This window comes from Drosophila sulfurigaster, chromosome X, assembly GCF_023558435.1.
Source record: "Drosophila sulfurigaster albostrigata strain 15112-1811.04 chromosome X, ASM2355843v2, whole genome shotgun sequence".
Taxonomy (NCBI): Eukaryota; Metazoa; Arthropoda; class Insecta; order Diptera; family Drosophilidae; genus Drosophila; species Drosophila sulfurigaster.
Window position 1 is genome coordinate 14,544,693 of NC_084885.1, and position 21,734 is coordinate 14,566,426.

The following is a 21,734-nucleotide window of genomic DNA, read 5'->3' on the forward strand; positions in this document are numbered from 1 at the left end:
TTATTCCAAAATATACATTTAGCTATTTACATTTATTTACATTTATGTACATTTTCAAATAGATTATTGATAATGAATTAGACAAAAGCTTCCCCATTTAAGCTAGGGTCTGTTACAAAAGCTCTCGACGCGAAAAGCGCCGTTAAAGCTCTTTCCGCCAGACAGCTGATTGGCACTGCATATGTATGTGTCCCTTTCTTACAAACGTTCGCGCCCAAAATGGCGTGTAAGTGCGTGTGCGTGTGTGTGTGTATGTGTGTGTGTGTACGCGCATTTGTTTGTGTGTGTCGAAATGTAAACAATAACAACAAAGACGCCAACTAAAAGCGTCCCAAGTCGCTTAGCCAACGACCTACGAACGTCGCCGCCTGTCCGCCCGGCTTGCTCGACCCACACACACCAATAGGTATACACACACACACACACACACACACACACACGCAGACGCAGATTTGCTGTTAAGCGTGTGTTTCATTCAGTTTCACTTTCAGTCGTCGCTTGACTTCCGCACGGAAGCGTTCGTTGCGTTCTCCTCTCTACTTTCTGTCTCTTCATCACACTTTAACTTTAATTTTTTTTTGTCTTTTTGTTGTTGTTGTTCTCGTTGTTGTTATTTTTGGGTGCGCACAAGACAACACAAAGTTCCAAAAAGAAAACAAACCGCAGCACACCAAAAAAAAAACATAAAAAACAGAACAAAAGAAAGAGGAAAAAATACTTATATAGTACATAAACAAAAACTCTACGTCTATAAGACGTGTTCGCTTTGACTTGAAAGTTTGTTAAGAAATTTCAATAAAAATGTTTCCATCGTAAAACAAAAAATACAAAAACCCAACTCGGAAAAGATCTCGCGGGAAATAAAGCAGCGAGTAATACAAAAACAAAAAAAATACATCGAAAAGGTGGCAAAAAAATAAAAATGAAATAAAATAAAATATTATATACGCAAAGAGGCAAAAGGGAAAATAACAAAGCGGAAAAAAAGGCAAAGAAAGAAAGAAAAATGTTCATTTCCCTGCCAAAGCTGCCAAGCTGCCAAGTTTTAGTTGCTGTTGCTGTTGTTGTTGTTGTTGCGCGCAATGAGAACAGCTGTTGTTGCCTTTTACTGTTATTATTATTATTGTTACCCATGCGTGTGTGTCTGCGAATGGGTGTGTGAGTGTGTGGGCGAGTGTGTGTGCGTGTGTGTTAAAAGTTACGCCATTTATGCCGCCTTCTTTTCAAGTAAAACAATGAAGCAACGTCCATGGCCAACAAAATGAGCAACAATGGCATGTGTGTGTGTGTGTGTGTGTGTAAGCTGCGGCTATTAGCAGCATAAATCTATAAAGACATTTTTAATTTCCGTCGAAACAACAACAACAGCAATAACTGTTGTAACTAACGTCAACAACAGCAGCTGTTTGAAATGCAGCTTAGATGCTGCCTCAACTTTTGCTCCCCTTCCCATTCTTCCCTTCTGCTCCCCTTTCTCTTTGTACCGCACTCGACTGTCAGACGCTGCTCACACCCTTTGCTCAAAAGGCACAAAAAAGACGAGTAAGAAAGCTACTGTCGAGTGGGCTCAAATGTGAGATACCCGCTATCCATTTTCAATAAAAGCAAATTCTTAAAATACACCACATTAATATACCAAAAAAGTACTAAAATATATTGACAGCTATATTTGGTATACCGATATAGTACTACAAACAAGAAAAAAAATCCGCTATCAATTATAAATAAAAACAAAATCATTCGATATTATTATTAAACTGAATAAATATTCAAATATAGCACATTCAATACAATTCAATATTTTTAATAGAGTACATCAAAACAACACTATGCGGTATTATTCTTAAAATGCACAAAATTAATATACATACCGAATAAATACTAAAATATACCGAAGGCTATATTTGGTATATCGATAAAGCACTACACACATTCAATGCCCGAAATCCATTTCCAATAAATGCAAAACAATGGGATTTTATTTTTAAAAATACCAAATTAATATACCAAATGCTACATGTGGTATATCGAAAAAATACTACACACATTCATGAAATCCTATCAATCCTCAATAAAAAACAAAACAATGCAGTATTATTCTTAATATACCGAATTAATACCGAAATATACTATAGCCCTTGGTTTATTTCGGTATTACTTCGAAATATACTTCGATACATCGATATAATACTACAATCAATAACAACAACAATATTCAATAGAGTACAAAATATACCTGACTGAGATCTAGTGCTTTATACAGACAAAAAGAGAGACAGACATAGCCATATCTCTATGGGATCAGTAATGCCAGCTTGACACAAAGCTATAATACCCAGTTACGTAACGGTGAGCGGGTATACAAGTAAAAAAGCAAAGCAAAGCAGCAACACAACTGTTTTGTTTGCCTGGCCCACTAAAAAACCCAAGCTAACTATTCGTCTGAAAGCCCAAATCCAAAAGCAGACCAGACGAGAGCAGGCCAGACCAAAGCGTAACCCATTCCCGCTGCCTCAAGCTGCTGCAAGACATTGTTTTCAATGCTGTAAAGGACTTGGCGCTGCCTTTGTTTGCACACAGCTTCAGGCTCAGCCTCCATATTGAGCGTGTGTACATGTCTCTGTTTCACTGTCTGTCTCAGCTACGTGTGTGCCTTGGTGTGTGTGTGTGTGTGTGTCTAGATATAGCCCATATATTCAATGTGGCACTGGCAGGACATTGATATACTCGCACAATGTGTATCACTTAGTGGCAGCTGCAAAAAATGCATCGATTGCAGTTGAATACGAAGCGTCGCCTCCTTCTACCTTCTACCTTTTGCCTTCATTTCTTGCTGCCTTCTATTGGGTTCAGTATAATTTATTCGTTCATTCTTTTTCCTAAGGACACTCGCAATATTATGCCGAACAAGCGACACAAAAACAAACAAGACACTACTGCACAGCTCGAGCTCGAGATACATACATACATACATATCTATATATTATATATTTTATACTGTATACACAGTTGACACAGCTCCAAAGCATCCTCAGCATGCGCTGCTATTGCTTCATTCTGTTTTCTTATTAGAATGTTCTGTTCTGTTGGACGAGCAAGTTGTTCAAACTACTTATAGTTAGTTGTCTTTTTAGGCAAACTAATAAAATTAGAACAAGGAAATATTTCCTTATTTTTAATTGGCATTCATTTAATGAACAATTATATTTGCTCTAGATGAAAACTTTCTTTTCTCTGCTAAACAAATTGAAATTAAATATTGAAAAACTATGAAAATTATAACAAAATCTTATTTTTAATTGGCATTCATTTAATGAAGAGTTTTATTTGGTCTAGATTAAAACTTTGTTTTCTCTGCAACAAATTGAAATTAAATATTGGCAAACTAACAAAAATTCATATTTTTAATTGGTATTCATTCAATTATCAGTTTGATTTGGCCTTTCTTTTCTCTGCAAAACAAATTGTAACAAAATATTGGCAAGCTAATAAAAATTAGAACAAAATCTTGAGTCAACAATTTTTTTTATATTCATTGCCAATTTTCTTTTTTCTAATTGGCATTTACTCATTTGCTCTAATAAAATGTTTTTTTTTGATTAAGGCCAAACTAAACTTTAATTTATCTATTAAATAAAGTAGTAGTAAAATATTAATAGTTCCTAAATTTTAGAAAGAGATTCTATTCTTTACGTATTTCCATAGTTTTAATTGACGTTTATTTGGTTTTAAGATTTGTTTTCGATAGGCGTGTAAAACTTTCTTCTTTATAAAATAAAATGGCATGAAATTATTTAATAATAATTGAACTACGAACTTTGCATATGTTTATATTTTGTTTCCATTCATATAAATAATTTTGAAGGCAACTAAACCTCTCCTCACCTATTTTTAAATATTATACATAAATGTCTCAAACTAATTACTATATATTTGCTATCAGCCGATATAATTTAATAATTTAGGGAAACAAATATAGAATATAAAACAAGGTATTGACAGAGTAACCTATAGGTAATCATTTGTGAAAAATACTTGCAAAAAGCAAGGATTAAGGTATGAGAAGTAAGTTTCATTTTGGTTAATCATTCATTAAAATGATGAGTAAGCCTTTTAGTTTTAAACTCTGACTTCAAATAATTTCAAGTTGCTTTGTTTAGATAACAAAGGGAAAATAACAATTTGGTCGTTTTCTTAATTAGTTGGTCAACTCAAATGAAGTTTAATAGTATAAAAGCAATGTGATGGCATGTTGCATGCTTAACAGCTTAGAAAGCAATTATACTTTGGCATACATTACTATAATTAATTATGCTCTGACCAAAATAAGATAACACAATGGCAAAAGCAATTTGCAGGCAAAAGTTCCATAAGTGCAGCGCGCTGAAAGTCATGCAAATTTCGTAAGTTAGTTGTAGTATCAAGTCATGCATGGCGATGAGTGGAAATTCAAATCAAAATGCCATTAATAATATCATTACGACCCCAAAATATACATATGTGTATGTTAAAGTGGGTCACACAATAGCAAGAGATGAGATGAGATGAGATGAGATGAATGCGAAAGGAAGAAGCAAGGCCTAAGGCAGATGGCAGACAGTAGACAGCAGACAGCAGACAGCAGAGTCGCAGCACTTCAAGACTCCTTGTTGTCATAGATGCATGTTGTACACACACACACACACACACACACACACATACATAGAAGCTATCAATCAAATGGCTTTCGAACAAAACTGAAGTGGTGCCCAACACTTGTGTGTATCGTCGGGCCACTTTAAATGCGCCTCGTGAAGAGTAAACTTTTCTTTTGCTTTTCCTATTTGCTATTTTCCTTTTTTGTTCTTTTATACCCGCTACCCATAGGGTAGAAGGGTATTATAACTTTGTGCCGGCAGGAAATGTATGTAACAGGCAGAAGGAGGCATCTCCGACCCTATAAAGTATATATATTCTTGATCAGCATCAATAGCCGAGACGATCTAGCCATGTCCGTCTGTCCGTCTGTGTGTCTGTCCGTCTGTCCGTGTGAAACACTGCATCTCAGAGACTATAAGAGATAAAGCTATAATTTTTTTTCGACAGCATTTGTTATGTTTGCACGCAGATCAAGTTTGGTTCAAATTTTTGCCACGCCCACTTCCGCCCCCGCAAATCAAAAAAAAACGAATAACAAGCATATCGAACCAGAGCTAGAGCTGTGAATTTTGGTATATAGAATAATAACTATTGTAACTGTGATTCCTGAAAATTTGGTTGCGATCAGATAAAAATTGTGGAAGTTATTAAAGAAATACTTTTGCATGGGCAAAAACGCCTACTTACTAGGGCTCTTAGTTGCTTTGGCCGACAATCTGGTATATTATGCCATCTATGCTATATTTTTAATGTGGTACTATATCGGTATAACAAAAATACCATTTGGTATATTATTAGTATTTTTGTATTTTTGGTATATTTTGAAAAAATACCGCAATACCATTTGGTATATTATTAGTATTTTTGTATTTATGGTATATTTTGAAGAAAATACCGCAATATTTTGCTTTTATTTAGAATGGGTAGCGGGTATCTCACAGTCGAGCACACTCGACTGTAACTTTCTTACTTGTTTTTTTTTTTTGTTGTGTTGTTGGATTCAAACGGATTCGACCTATGCAAACAGTGAGTCCACACAGTGGACGCTCAGCAAAACCACAACTAGAGAGAGGCAACAACAGCGGTCAGCACAGCCTTTTGCTCACATCAATCATACGCAATGGTGTGCGAGGCAAACATTTGCATAGGCCACATGTGTGCGGGTGTGCGGGTGTGTGTGTTAACGGTAATGTGTGCAAGCCGGCGGCAGAAACAACTGCTGCCACTTTTACTCAGCCACGAATTCTTCTTGGCTCAACTCTTTCTGAGCAATATGCAAATTGTAATGCGTCAAGTTTTGTGCAGCGAGCAGCAAACTGAAACTAAGTGTAGAGTGTGTTCGTTGAGTGAGGAAAGTATAGTAGTATAGTATGGTAGAAGTTTTGCAGCTGGCAGCTGTTGTTGTCTACTATGTTTATGCTAATACCTTGCAGCTTTGCCACATACACACACTGCCTGCTGCCTGCTGCTTGCTGCCTAATTCAATTTTGGCGTTTGACTAAGTCGTTTATCTGTGGCAAACACAGCGCCAAAACTTGCGAGCAAATTGAATCAGTAACCAACCAAAAACAGCCAGAGTCATCCACACCCATCATCATCATCGTCATCTATGTTATGTTAGCATCATCCCTAACATCATCATTAACGCTGTCATTGTCATCGCATGATGTGTGCTTGTCTCTCACGCTCTCTGCGGTCATATAACGCGCAGGTTGAGCAGCAAAGTTCAGCTAAACAGCTAAACGCTTCGTTGCGATTATGCAAATTTTCATTGGCGTATTTATTGCGTTTTGCTGTGCGTATGCATTGCATAAACAGCTCATTAAAAAGCCAGTTGAGTGCCGGCTAACGCGACGTATGCGCAATGTGGTGCAAGGCAATTCGCCAGCCAATTGCTTATTGCCTGCATGTGTGTGTGTGTGTGTGTGTGTGTATGTCTGGGGGTGATTAATGAGCTTGACAGCTTGGCAGCTTCTTCGTTCTAACTTTGCCATAAACTAATCAACGCACACATAATCAGCAGCATCGTGAATTTGATTATCAAGGCCAACACCGAACCAAAAAAAAAAAAAAAAAAAAAGGGAAAAAGAAAACATCATTAACGCGTTAACATGGTCGAAATACAAAAGCCGCATTCGGCGCTTAAGCGGCCATCGCTAAAACGTGAAACGGTTGTGGTTAACAATAGTGCGCCCACCATCAAGAAGGTGACGCTTGTGCCCAAGGATGAGGTGAGTTTTCCTTCCCCCGTCCCCATCCCCTTTTCGCTTTCCCTTCTCGCTTTCCCATTCTCTGTTCAACTTGTTTGCCCTAATTACATAATTACACATTGCATAATCTTCACATCTCTTTGCCTCTTCGCTTCATCAGCGCCTTTTCTTCCACCATTTTCTTTTGGGCTTGTCAAGCAATTTGCATACATTTGTTATGGCCGTTTTCTCCCATCATTTTGTTGGCCAAAATACTCTTACTTAATTTAACATCATTTTTCTTGCTTTACACATTATTAAATCATAAATTGTCATTAGTATTTTCCATCGCTTTCACTTTGGTCTTCAGCTTTGATGTGTGTTCTTTGTGTGTGTTGTGTCAACTTATGCAAAGCATCTTGTATAATCAGTTTAATAATATCAACATAAATTGCCACTATTACAAAAGCAAAAATGCAAATAAATAGAGCGCTTTTAACTTGCACACAAATTGTGGAAAACTTTCAAAATAAATAATCAAAGAATTCTAATAAGAGGCAACTCAACAAAAATTAAATAAACAAGTGGAAATAGCGAAAAGTAATAAACGTCATTTTCACAAAATAACTAAAAATAATTATTCAAAAGAATTTTTATAAAAGTCAGTAAAACTAAGGTCAAATTAACTTATGTATAATCAGTTTAATAATATTAAAGTTTATATTATATTATACAAATATTATTAGCACAAAAAATATGCAAAGAATTCTTATAAAAGTGAAGCAAACTAAAGTCAAATAAACTAATCCAAATCGCCATCTCTAATCAGTTTAATAACTTATAATTTATAATAATATAAATCACAAAAATGCATATGCTAATTACGACTCTAATTAGCAATTAAATTGCGAAAAAAAAAATAAATAAAACAAAATAAATATGCAAGCAATGTTAATTGCATTTTATTAAAAATTCTACGAAAAACTCAAATAAAAATGGTTTATTCTCTATATTCCCCACACTATGAGTGTTTTTTATATTGAAATTGGGACAGAACTTCAAGAGGAATTAATTACTACATTTTGGAAATTGAAATTGTGTTCACAAAATATTAAGAGCGTAATTAATTGCCTGTTGGGTAGATCAAAGTATCAATACTTGAGGCATCTCGCTCACAAAAATATCTGTTTGATTGGCGTTTGGCCTTTAAACGCTCGCTTTATCAGGCAATTCAAGTGCCGTTTTATTGGGCGTATCTTTTTTTTAGGAGCAGGAGAAGGAGGAGGAGGAGCAGGAGGAGGAGGTTAGAAGGGGGCGTGCACGGTTGTCCTTGACAGGAGGAGCGTGGAAAGCGCCACAATTTTGGGACAAGTTAATTAAGTATGCAAATGTTTTTGTCTGTCTTGCTATCGCGCTTCCTTTCTCTCTTTCTCTCTTTCTCTCTTTCTCTCGTTCTCTCTCTCTCTCTCTCACTCTCACTTTGTCTGCGTCCTTCGCTTTGAGCTGAGGCCATGGTAAAAAGGATTAAGTGGAGTCCTTTTTCTAGGCTCATTTAATTGCTTTTATGCGCGGTAGATAAACAAGTGCCCAAAAATATCATCTAGCATACTTTGCCACGCCTCCAACCCTCCATCCCCTAAGCTCAAACGCTTAACTCTAGTTACAAGTAGCAAAAACACTTTTGTGTCTGTGTCTTTTGTCTTTGTCTTTGTCTTTGTGCTTGTCGTTGTCTCTGGTCTTTGTCTTCGTCTATGTCTTTGTGCCTTGCTTTGGGCTTTGTGAGTTGTCGCAGCTCATTTGCAAAATTCATAAATAAAAGCGTGCGATAAGCAAAGTGTTGAACGACTACAGCAATACCCGAACAAATTTACAACCCCACCGAAATGCCCCATTTGAAAAAGGAGTGAATTGCTGGGTATCGGGGACACAGATTGCACAGATTTTAAGTTTATAAATGCAAATTATAAACTGGCTGAAGGCATAACAACTTTCGATTGGCATTTCATTATGAGCGTGCCATAAATAAACTCGATTTGCCATATCGATTGCCATATCGCCAGCCACCGACTTGGACCCCTAGCCTTGGGCCATGCTATCAGGAGCAAGCTGTCCGCTTCGACACGACGTGGAGACGACGACGACGATGGCAAAAGTTAGCTAGCAAATCTTTGGGCCATAAATAAAGCCCCGGCCACTGTGGCAAACATTTTATTACCTTTTGCAAAGTTCTTTGGCATACACTGGGAAGGAGAGGGAATGAGGGAAGGGAAGGCAGCTCGGGAAATAAATAAATAAATATAATAAAATACAAATAAAATTTATAGAGCCAACTCAGCAAGCAAGCGGCAAATAATTGAGCAGTCGCAGCCAAATGCTTTACGAGTCTCATAATTCTTTTTTATGTTGAAATTAAATTTAATTTGTCAGCCAAAAGGTAATTGCGAAATGCTTCAACTTCTGGTCTGCGTCTCTCGTATCTCGTATCTCGTATCTTGTGTCTCGTGTCTCTTGACTGCTGTCTGCTGTCTGTCCTCATTCCCATCATCATCATCATCATCATCATCATCATCCATGTTGTTGTCGTCGTTGTCGTTGTCCCATCCCAATTATCCTGCTCATCCTTGTCATCGTCAGCGCGTCACATTAAAAACGCAAACTGTTTAAAACTCATTTTTGACTTGCTGGATTTAAACTTTTGCGACAAAGTTCTCTCCGCATGCCTGCGGAGGCGGAGGCGGAGGAGGAAGGAAGCGCAACGCCTTCGCCTTCGTTTTCGTTTTCGCCAGGACACTCCCGGCACTGCGCTGATTTCCTTTTAATTATCATAATTATGCGTTGAATCGCAATTTGTGCACAACTATGACAGCAACCATCTTCTCCTCCCTCCTCCCTCCGTCCTCTGCCCTCTTCTGCTTATCCAATGCCCCTCACCACGTTGTCATTGCTAATGACAACAGACGTCCCGTAAACCGAAGACCGACAATCGGCGACCGGAGACCGGAGATGGCACAACCTCAACACACACACACACACTTACACTTACATTTACACACACTCACATTTTGGGTATGCATTCTGTGCTTCTGCTCTTCTGCTCGTTCCGCTTCGGTTTGCCCAATTAGACTGGCAATCATTTAGCTCATGCGCTGCTTTCCAACCCATTAGATAACTTTTCATTTGTTTCAGTTTTTTGTTTTCCTTCTCTTCTATTCCATAATTTATGTGCTGACATCGCCAAACTATTTCCGAAACATTTCAAACGGAAGGCGGAAGGGGAAAGCAGCCGGGAATTCCCCACGTTTAATTGGAATTTAGGTTAACCACGCAGTGGTTAATACTTAATAGATTAATACTCTATTGCTGCACATTGGAAATTCGATAAAAACCCATAAGTTTTAATTATGCAAATTCATTGATTGGCAATAATTAGGAGACATTCCATAATATACAGCAAATTAAATTTGCGCCACAATATTTAATTTCATAAAGTACCTTTCAAAATATAAAAAATAGTCATTAATAATATTTATTTATTTACATGTTAATTATTATACAGAATAATATAATAACTAAAAGAAAGGGAGTGCTAGCAACTACGTCATTAATAATAATAATATGTTCTTCAATTGAGTGAAGCGAAATTGAGTTATTATTTATTTTTCATTCATTTGGATTTGAAGCATTAGTTGCATTGAACTTCAAGTAGTTAAGAGCAAGTAAGAAAATCGAGTGTGCTCGACTCTAAGGTACTTCTACCTATGTATGTATAGCCAATTAAACCATATTCAACAAACATTTTAAAAATGTATCGCCAAAAATACTAAAACGTACCGAAAGTATTGTATATTGCTATATCCCTTATTTGGTATATAAATATAGTACTATATAAAATGTACCAAAGAGTATATTTGGTTACGATCAGTTAAAAATTGTAGTTAAAAAAAGATATACTTTTTGTTATGTTTGACAATGTGGTATAATTTACACTCTATTGTATATTTTGAATGTACTATATCAATATGCCAATTCATACCCTTGATATATTTTTTGTATGCTTCGATTATTCAAAATATGCACAGCCGAGCACACTCGACTGGAGATTTCTTTATTTTTTTCTATTTAATTCTTATTTATTTACTTTGAGTGGATTTGGAACTTTACTTGCATTAAACCTAAGATAATAACATAACGTAATAACATTTCAAAATTACAAATGATATTTAAGAAATTCACGACAACAGAATACAACAGTAATAATAGTTAAAATAGTTCGAAAGAATAATATCTTTTTAGTTTTATATTCACAAAGAAACCGTAATTAGGTATAATATGTTAAAAATGCAAAGCTAGCTAAAACAGTGAAAATAGTAAAACGTCGAGTAAAAAATATAGTAATTTATATTCAAATTGCGAAAAGAAAGGAAAAGAAACGTATCTTAATCGCTTTGCATAATGGGTAATAACTGCCAGTTTGAATATCGTAACTTACGATAATGAAATAAGGCGATTAACGCCTGTCGACTCGGCAAAATGATGGCGTCTTGGGCATGTGTGTGTGTGTGTGTGTGTGTGTGTGTATGTGGGTGTTAGTTGAAAAAGAGATAAGAACAATTTATGGGCGCGATAAGAAGCTGACCAAGATGTCTAGGCAGCGAACAAGAGAACAAGAGAATGGATCAATAAATAAAAGAGCGGCAATAAATTCGCACATGCAAAAAGCGAAGGCAACCAAAAAAAAAAGTTGTGTGGGAAACGGAAACGACGTGACGATAAAGAAAAAACTGCGATAGTTGCCGATTACTGTTTGACTCGCAGCACATCGCTGAAGGCGCCACAAGGCGAGGCGTCGAACATGAATGATAGAATGACAGAATGACAGAATGACAAAATGAACGAATGATGGCATGGATAGAATGACACTTCGCTTTGAAGTTTTCGAGTCAGCAATGACGACGCGACGTGGCTGAGTTTTAGCCTTTCATTAATAATTGCCAGGCACACACAGACACACACACAAATACACACACACACACAGAGAAGGAGAAACTTATGTCATTATGATGGACTTGGTCCCAGATCATTTATAAACTCAACGTTTCCCCAACCAACCCCAAGCAACTACTCGACAGCTAGCTGGGTGTGTTTGTGTGTGTGTGTGTGTGTGTGTGTGTTCGACAAACTTTCTTTCATACTACACACAGACTACTCTCCCGTGACATTCCCCTCTCCTCCATCGTCGCGCTGTCTCATCAATGTTGCAAATGATTTTGGTTGCAACAGCCGCTTGGGGGCCATTTTGCAGCTGACCCTTGTCATCTGTTTGCTCTCTGGCTATTCTTATGCCCATAACACTTTTTCAACTTCCTTCGACTGACCACATTCGACAAACCGAAAGAGAAACAGAAAGAGGGAAAGATAAAGAGTGAAAGAGAAAGAGACAGAGAAAGAGAGAGGGAAAGAACTACTTTTACTACTTGCAGCAAAATGTTGACAAATATTTGCTACACAGTCAGCAGACCGAACTTGCATTATTCATGGCGCGGGACTGCAACAAAAGATTAGCCAGCTAATGATTCTATTTAACAACAAGAATCTGGCAACAACTCACTGCTAAATATACAACACTTGATGACTTTTTAAGTGCTGTTAATTATTTTTGTTTTTGCAAAGCAATGAAAGATGTAATAGAGCTTATTTAGTTCGGCGAATATTCCAATTTTTTAAAAAATTAGATAATAATAATAATAATAGTAATAACAATAATGACAATAATAATAATAATAATAATAATAATAATAATAATAATAATAATAATAATAATAATAATAATAATAATAATAATAATAATAATAATAATAATAATAATAATAATAATAATAATAATAATAATAATATAATAATAATAATAATAATAATAATAATAATAATAATAATAATAATAATAATAATAATAATAATAATAATAAAATATTAATATTAATATTCTGCTAAAACAGATTAACCTAGCCTAACCTAAATAAAACATGGAGGAGGATTACTATTTTTGATAGAAGAATATTTGCAGGAACATTGATTATAATTTTGTAAATCTCGAGTTTAGGTAATCTTCTAAATCTTGTTCTATACTATAGGTTAGATATTAAAATAAATGTATTGTATAATAAAACACTTAAGGTAACTAGAGTACTAACAACTAAGACACATAATAATAATAAAAATTCAAGATTTTAGTTTGACAATAGTTATTAATTAGAGTAGCAGTAGTCTATATTAAAATATACGAATTATTCAAAGAAGACAGGAAAAAATTGATGTTATTGGAAAGATATCGACAAGATATTTGTTTGCAGATTAAATGTTTTAAGCTTGTATGTTAAATTGTTCAAAATGATCTTAATTACATAAACGTAGTTATTGTTATTATTTTATTGAAATATCGAATACTATTTCGTATTTCAATGAGATGAGCCATAACAACTAAGGCCTTCGAGGCTACTAACGTAGTTGTATCAAAAAACGCGTTGACAATAGCTAACTTTAATCAGCGATTATTAAAGTGTCGCATAGTTTTGAAACAGGCTGTAGGCACATACACATGTACATATATCCTGACAAAAACGTCAATTGATGGAGGGGAGGGTTTAGGCTCATGCTTAGGAAATATGGCCCAAAAATAAAATGAAATTAATTGCTATGACCGTCTGGGTGTGTGTGTGTGTGTGTGTGTGTGTCCATATATGTATATATGTATGTCGCTTTGAGTGTAGCTTCGTGGCCAGCCGGCAACAGAGGCAACCGAACGTGGCCAAAAACTTTCACTGTAGTGGACACATCATAAATTTCTCTCCCACACACTGGGTCATAAAGAAAGCGCGGGAGAAGAAGGAGAGCTTAGTGACAACAATTGTGAATTGTGTTAGTGTGTTAGTGTGTGTATGTGTGTGTGTGTGTGTGTGTGTGTGTGTGTGTGTGTGTGTGTGTGTGTGTGTGTGTGTGTGTGTGTGTGTGTGTGTGTGTGTGTATGTGTGTGTTGGGCCATTGTCCACTGCCGTCCACTTATTATGAACATTGTGACTGCTGCTGTTGCCGTTGCCGTTGACCATTGCTGCTGCGGCTGTCCATGTGCCTTCATTAGCCATTAATGCGAGTTGGCCAATAAAAAGGTGTGACAATTGTCATGGTCAACAACAGCAACAATGACAACAACTGCGAAAAATGTGCGCGTAATTTATATACGTAATGAAGGCAATTTGTGGCTGAAGTTTGCGCAGTTTTCTTTCTGTTCATTCTCTTTTTTTTGTGCGTCTGTTGTTGCTATTGCTGATGGCATTCTATTCTATTCTATTCTATTCTATTCCACATTCGGTTTGTTTTTTTTTTTTAACATACTGTTGGCCAGGTGCCAAGTGCAGAGCTTTGAATGCGTTTACAGCTCATTAAATGCACATTTCAAATGGCATTTGCTGCCAGACGACAGCAAAACTAACTCCTAATGATTGCTTCAATATTTGCTGCCAGAATCGATCGACGGACAAACGTATTTTCCTTCCCTCTGTACATTTTGATTGCAACTGTTGTTTTGTCTGGCAAAATCAATTGCAACTCGCTTTGGCCATTTTGAAGTCTGCGCATTAAATGACTTGGCAACACGACTTGGTTACTTCAAGTATTTTGCATATTCATGTTGTGCACTTTATTAAATCCCAGCTTATGTTATTCAATTTAAATGCAGCTTCAGCTATTTGACATCAAAGCCAATTTTATGATACAACTATTTATCACAAAGTGTTTGCTACTTTATTTGTGCAATAAACTAATAACATAAGAAAGTTATTTGCAGCAACTTCAGTAAATTCATTTTATCCCCTCTTTGACATACTTTGAATTTCATATTCATATGTATAATTTTTTATTTGCATTTTATTTTTTCAACTCATTTCCACATTGAATACAAACTAACATTTAACTTGGCCAAAATCTCTATTTAATTTTTCAATACTTTTTTAAGCTTGTTTTTTTGCTTATTCTAAATTACTTTCTTCCTCTCTTTGCTGTGCTTTCAGTTTATTTGAAAGTTTTTCTCAATTTGAAATTACAATTTATAAGCAAATAAATAAAATTAAAAATTAAACATTAACTCAGATATTCTCTTAATTTATTTTATTAATACTTTAAGCTATGTTTATGCTGTTTTTAATTCATTTTTTCTACTTTCTTTTTATTTTGTTTAAAATTTATTTACATTTTTTTTTTTGGTTTATTATTAAAATGAATTTGAAATTAAACATGAACTCAGCTTTATTCTCAATTTAATATTTTAACCATTTGATAAACTCTTATTTATTTATTTATTTATTTACATGTTAATTATTATACAGAATAATATAATAACTAAAAGAAAGGGAGTGCTAGCAACTAAGGCCATCGACTCTGATAAACTCTTATTTTTTGTCATTGCATTGTTTTCTTTCTTAGCAACACATTCAATTTTAATTTTAATTTTAGAAATAAATTGATAAGCAATTAAATGGAATATGAAATTAAATATTAACTCAGATATATTCTTAAGTTGATTTATTACAAATTTTTAATGCTGTTGTAAATTTGTAATAATACTTTTAATTGAAGTTAAACTTTTTTTAATTTTAAAATAAAATTGTAAGTTAAACATTAAAACTCGGTTATGCTGTTATTCGCTGTCGTTGCATTTCTTTCGTTTATTTAATGTTTTTTTCGCAATATATTCACAATTTAATTTATTGTCACTCTTTTTTGCTGTCTCCTTAAGATTATGCAAGTAAACCAATTCGCTAAAGAAATTTGTTTGCCAAATGATTTACTTTTCCGCTGCCTTTGCTTCGTGCATTTTTCTCAACGCTTTTTATATTCAATTCGATAATTTTATAGACGTCATGCAAATGCTTTTCCAACGGTTTTCATTAAAAAACAAAAACAAAAAAAACAGACACACAGCTTGAATGCGAATTGTGCTCAGCTTTAATTGTTATTTTCTGTGATTATTCTTTCTTCGAATTGGTTTTCATTTCCATTTCCATTTTATTTTCGTCTCTTTCATTGTTTTTGTGTGTGTGTGTGTGTGTGTGTTTGTGGTAAGCGAAAATAAAGTCTTTGGTGAAAATGAAGCTGAAAGCGAAGTATCTATGGCAGCTGGATCGGCACGATATGAGAGTTTATGTGGCGGACAATTGAAATGTTGGCAAACTTATCTCGCACACGCACACAAGCCACAGACAGAGCCAGAGAAAGAGAGAGAGAGAGAGAGAGAGAGAGAGATGGAAAAAAGAAGAGAGAAAGCAACTGTGCCTGAGGCATTGTAGTATATAAAGCTGGCAAGGCAAAATCCAATTAAGTACTCAACCCACGACTTGAAAATTAAAGACCAAATGCAACATTTGTGTTGCGAGCAAGTTTCTCAATTGTTTTCCAACTGCGATTTCCTCTGCTCCTGCTTCTGTGTATGTGTGTGTGTGTGTGTATGTGTGTGTGGTTCGAATTGTTTGTTTGGAGGAGCATAAAATGCCGAGGGCCAAGAGCAAGCAAGCACACTACCGACTGACGGACTAACTGACAACAATGTGTGCTGCCCTCTGCCTGGATTCGCCTCCTTCTCAAGGACATGCCGCTTGCTGCATTTGATGTTCGCATTTTTGATGCTAACCCAATGATGTTGCCAAGTACTTTTTTGTGTGCAGCATTCTTGTGTTGCAGCTAACTATTTGCGATAATTGCATATTTACCTCGAGTCCAGCTGCATCCGTGCATCGTCATCATCATCGTCATCATCATCATCGTCATCATCATTGTCGAACACTGCAAACAATGTCCACTTCAAGAGCATGGCTAAGAAAAGCCTCAAGACAGGAGAAATGTTGTTTGTTTGTTTGTTTCTTTCTTTCTTTCATTCTTTCTTTATTATGTTAAGCAACAATTTCTGCGCCAGAAGTTGCTAAACAATTAGTGAGTGAAAACAATTTCTCGCAGTGTTTCTTTGGTCAGCCAGTGAAAGCCATAAAATGCAATCAGAACTCCCAAAGTGCGGTTGTGTCTGCATGTGAAGCGTATCAAAACGTCTCCTTTGAGAGTCTCCTGCCTAGCACAAATATACCATAGATCAGAGGGGGAGGAAACATATTTCATTGCTTGCCATGGCATATTTATCTAAAGACAAGCAAACGAACTGAGTATTTTTCCAGGTGCCAGGCAGTCAGACAGATAGTCAGACAGCTTAGTTAGTCGCTTGCCACATTGATTGCTTGCATGTCCACAACATACTTGTACATATATAGGGCACATACTATACTATATATATCTCACTCAATTGATGGTAATCGGGTTAAGGGTTTAGTTTGCAGCGCTCACTGAAAATATTACGCTGAGCAATTAAGAAACTTTCGTACAAGTCCATCAATAATTTATTTGCCAATGAATGGTTTAGTTTCTGTGCTCGTTTCGATAGCAAAAACATTTTCTTTAAACTGATATTTTAAAGTAATTTTTCAAGAAAAATCATTTAAGGTATTAAAAGGAAGTAAGAGTAAAACATACCTACATAATATACCTTAAAAATACTACAAATATACTAAAATATACCATTATAAAAAAATGCAGCTTTGTTACTTTACAATTTTTTTCAATTGCAAATATAATAATAATAATAATAAATACATTTTGATAAGTTAGTTAGAAAAACAAATTTATATAATTAACACAATTATTATTATAACCGCTACCCAAAGAGTAGAACTGTGTACTCATTTTCATGAGAATTTGGCTGCGATCGGATATAAATCTTAAAAGTTCTTTAAGAAATACTTTTGACTAATGGAATCGAGTCTTAGTTGCTTTAGCTAACAACCTGGTATAGTTTAGTATTCTACGGTATATTTCGAATGAAGTACTTCATCGATATACCAAATATGGCTTTCGGTAGTAGTATTGCAGTATTTTTGCAGTATATTGGTATATTTTTAGAATAATACCCCACTGTTTTATTTTTATTCAAAAAGGCTAACAAATATCTTACAGTCGAGCACACTCCACTGAAGCTTTCTTACAATTTCAAACATAATTATTAAATTCATAATAAAAGCAACCAAGAGATTTTTAAACATTAATTAAATAATTGATCTTTGCTAGTGAGTTTTTCTTTATTTGTTAACGAATTGCAAACAAAATACACTACTGATGTTTACGTTTACTTGCATTCAAATTTGTTTGGTATTTATTATTTCAATGATGATTGAAAATAAGTTGATTTGTAAAAACATTTGGTATTTAATGATACTTAAAAAATATTCAAATCATTATACAAATTTAACAAAATTCGGTTTTCAAACATTTTCTTAAAGCTACTCAAAATATGTTGCATATTTCTTAGAGTAATTCAATAATTATTATTGCCTCCTTTATTAGTAATAAATTTATATATCCGTTCCTTTATAAAATTATACAAGGAATCTAGTTGGTTCAAGGATTTCTCGATCCTAGTACGTTTAATAGCTTTAGTTCATATTTTCCTATCTTCGTTATGCGTTAAATTGCGTCGTATACGGAATATTTAATCATGAGATCGATTACCAGCAGCTCACTCTGTCAATATCTGTCAGTTATGCATATCTGTATATATAAGTGTATTAAACTCTTAGTCTTTATCAGTGCAATTTGAACCAATCTAAATTCCATAGTGCTATTTTGAGGCATATTCCAAAGCTGCAACTCGAATCGGGTCATCTGCCCGTTGGAATATAAAACATTTCCATGTTAGCTAGCTAGACAACTTGTGTGATTAAATATTTCTTTTCTTCTTTGCAAAAGTGATGCTTGTGCACTCATCTGAATATATTATTTACAACTGTGAAAGCTCTGATTACAAAATATACCCTAGATCAACAACAAAATAGATTTCAGGCCAAGCGTGCGTATACTTAATAAGAAGGTTTGCTTGCGGTAACTACAAATATTTACTGCTTGCTGCTCTACAAGTATTCGAGCATTAATTACAGGGCGTCTTTTCGTTGAGCATGCACAAAATGAAAGCTGTTGCTTTTGTATAAAACTTTAAACATGAATTCTAATGAATTGTTAAACATGCTGCTGATGAAAATATTGCACTCCAAAAGCAAAAGCAAAAGCTAAAGCCAAAGCAAAAGCAAATTCAGTATTAAGCGTAATGGTTAAATAAAATAAGTTTAGCATATTCGAGTACACGAAATGGATGCAAGAAGTAAAAGCTGAACACGAAGACAGAGCAAAAAACAGAAATGGCGACGCAGCGGAAGCGGAAAGCATTCTCGTTAACTGTTGTAAGGGTTATATGGACGTAGTTAAAATTTAAGTGTTTGGGTACTAAAAAATTTGAGTACAAAATCACATAATTTACAACTTGTGATGCCCAAAAAAGAAAAACGACAGCTGTAAAAATATCATTTTATTGAGCCAGAGAGTTGGCTCACCACTTAGATATCACTTTTGAAAAGAAAATGCTTAAAACAACTCAAACATAAATCGAATTAACAAATTGCAATCCGCAATTATTCGTAATTGCTTAAATTAAGTTGAAATGCTTTTAAATGTTCCCCTAGTCTAACATACCACCTGGCATTTTTTGTGTGCAGGGTATTAAGAGCATAGTTTGTGCAACAACATTTCAGCGTATACTTAATTTCATCATCCATCAACATTGAAGTGGAGCTGCTGTTGCTGCTGCTGTATGAGTCAGTGTCAGAGTTATGACTGTCTAACACGTGGGCTGAAAAGTCCCGGGCCTTACACATAGATTGTGCTAGTTTTATTGCAGTCACCTTTTTTTCAGTTAATACAATCCTTCAGAAGACAGCTGCTAAAATTTCATGATATTCTATTCATTAGTTTGTAAGTTATTGAGCCAAAAGTGACACTACTTTTTATATTTTCGCAACAATGGATTAAATGCAATTTCGTCTTCTAATCTTACAATGCTTTTTGATGGGAAAAAATACCGTTCAAGCAAAGCTTTGGCTTGAAAAGGGTTATGGGGACTCCTCTCTATCAGAAACAACAATTAAACGTTGGTTTGCTGACTTTAAACGTGGTCGTAGAGACACCGATGATGCAGAACCCAGTGGACGTCCAAATGGGGAGGTCACACCAGAAAATATAAAAAAAATCCACAAAATCGTTTTGAATGATCGAAAATTAAATTTGAGTCAGTTAGCTAACATCGTAAAGATATCAAAAAAACATGTTGGCTTAATATTGCATGAGCATTTGACTATAAGAAAATCTCTTCAAAATGGCTGCCGCGTTTGCTCACTTTTGACCAACAACAAGAATGTGTTCATGATTCAATGACAGTGACGAAACTACTTGAATTTAACTTCGAATTGCTCCCACATCCACTAATTTGCCAGATTAGGCTCCCAGCGACTTCTGGAGGTCAGCAGTCCTGGAAAAATGCTCGCCGATAAAAAATTTCGCACGATTGAAGAGATTATCACTGAAATTGAAGCCTATTTTGAGGCAAAAAATAAATCGTTCTAAAAAATTTATATTGAAATGTTATAGCGGCTCTGGAATGATTACGATGCTCTTGATAAAGATTAAGTTGATGAGTAACGCCAATTTTGATCCAAAAAAAGCAAGTTTTCTTTGTCAGGCCCGGGACTTTTCAGCCCATGTGTTATATATGTGTGTGTGTGTGTGTGTGTTTGCATACATACATATATAAAAACATTTCTTTTTAATTACAAGCGCGAATGGCCCGTGGCTGTTGCTCCATCGATGTGCTGGCCAAAAGATTTGTGTGTGCAATCATTTCAATTAGCAGTTTTGCACTTTTCCACACGCTATACAAAATCCTATTACCTAGCTTCCTATCTTCCAATCTACCTTGCTCCCACTTCCACCTCATCTCCGTCTCTGTCTCCCTCTCGCTTTCACATCCTAACGAACATGCAAGTGCATATAAATTTTTAATTCAATTTCTACACAAACACAGAGCATAAACTTGCTCTTGTTGTTATTGCTGTTCCTGTTGTTGTTGTTGTTGTTGTTGTTGTTACTGGGTGTGTAAGCACTTCTGGGATCAAAGCCCCAAATAAAATTCACAAAAAATATAAACGAACGCAAATAAAAGTGAGCTTGCGCGACTACAATATACGCTGTTGAACGAAAAGTAAACAAAAAACAATTAGATGGGCAAGCAAAACAACGAGCAATAGATGGCGCTTTTAGCAATTGCATACTTTCTTGCATGCAATATGGCGGCAAGCAATTATCAGCTTGCCATCAGCGGATAGATGGCGCCAGTGTTGCTATGATGTTAAGCACTTTAAAGAAAAGTATTTTATTACATCAATAAACTATAGAATTCGTATTAATTTTAAATGGTCTGGAAAGTTGTTGGAAAACTTGTATGTTGTATGCAGAGCCTTTTGTTTGGCAATGCCCAATGTTTACAGGGTATTATTGTGGTGTGCGGTCCTGTGAGGCACTTGAGCGTGTTCGAAGCAAATGGGCGTGGCAACACCGCAGCTGTTGGAAAGTGTCCAAGTGCCAAAGCGAATTCAGTGAGTTCTGCTAACTAAATATGCATGTAAATTGCCTGGCCCTGAACCAAAGCCCAAGTTGAGTTACTTCCAAGCCGACTGCGCTCCCTCCCTCCTCCCTTTATCCTCCTTTCTTCGGCCTCCTCTGTCTCTCTCTCTCTCTCTCTCTCTCTCTCTCTCTCTCTCTCTCTCTCTAGTTGCCCTCTAGCCAAAACAGCTGCACATGTAAAATGCATTAAAATAGTTTTACTGCAGTTATGTGCACTCAGTCATGTTATGCCAGTTGTTGTTGCATATGTGTGTGAGTGTGTGAGTGTGTGTGTTTGTGAATTTTAGCCTTAATTTCATTGGCGTTCGCTTG

The 21,734-nt window shown here is 35.5% G+C and overlaps 1 protein-coding gene across 3 annotated transcripts in view; it reads left to right on the forward strand.

Annotated features, from left to right (window-relative positions):
- The window catches only part of LOC133849297 (inactive dipeptidyl peptidase 10), a 131,045-nt gene that overhangs the window by 98,998 nt on the left and 10,313 nt on the right, over positions 1–21,734 (forward strand). The window contains exons 1-2 of one of the 3 annotated variants that reach the window (XM_062285277.1): positions 488–905; positions 6,662–6,869. The exons of the other annotated variants lie outside the window; for them this stretch is intronic. Of the exons in view, the coding sequence (XP_062141261.1) occupies positions 6,750–6,869 (120 nt within the window). The 5' untranslated portion in view covers positions 488–905; positions 6,662–6,749. Of the gene's footprint in view, positions 1–487; positions 906–6,661; positions 6,870–21,734 lie in introns of those variants that run through there. 3 annotated transcript variants of the gene reach the window in all.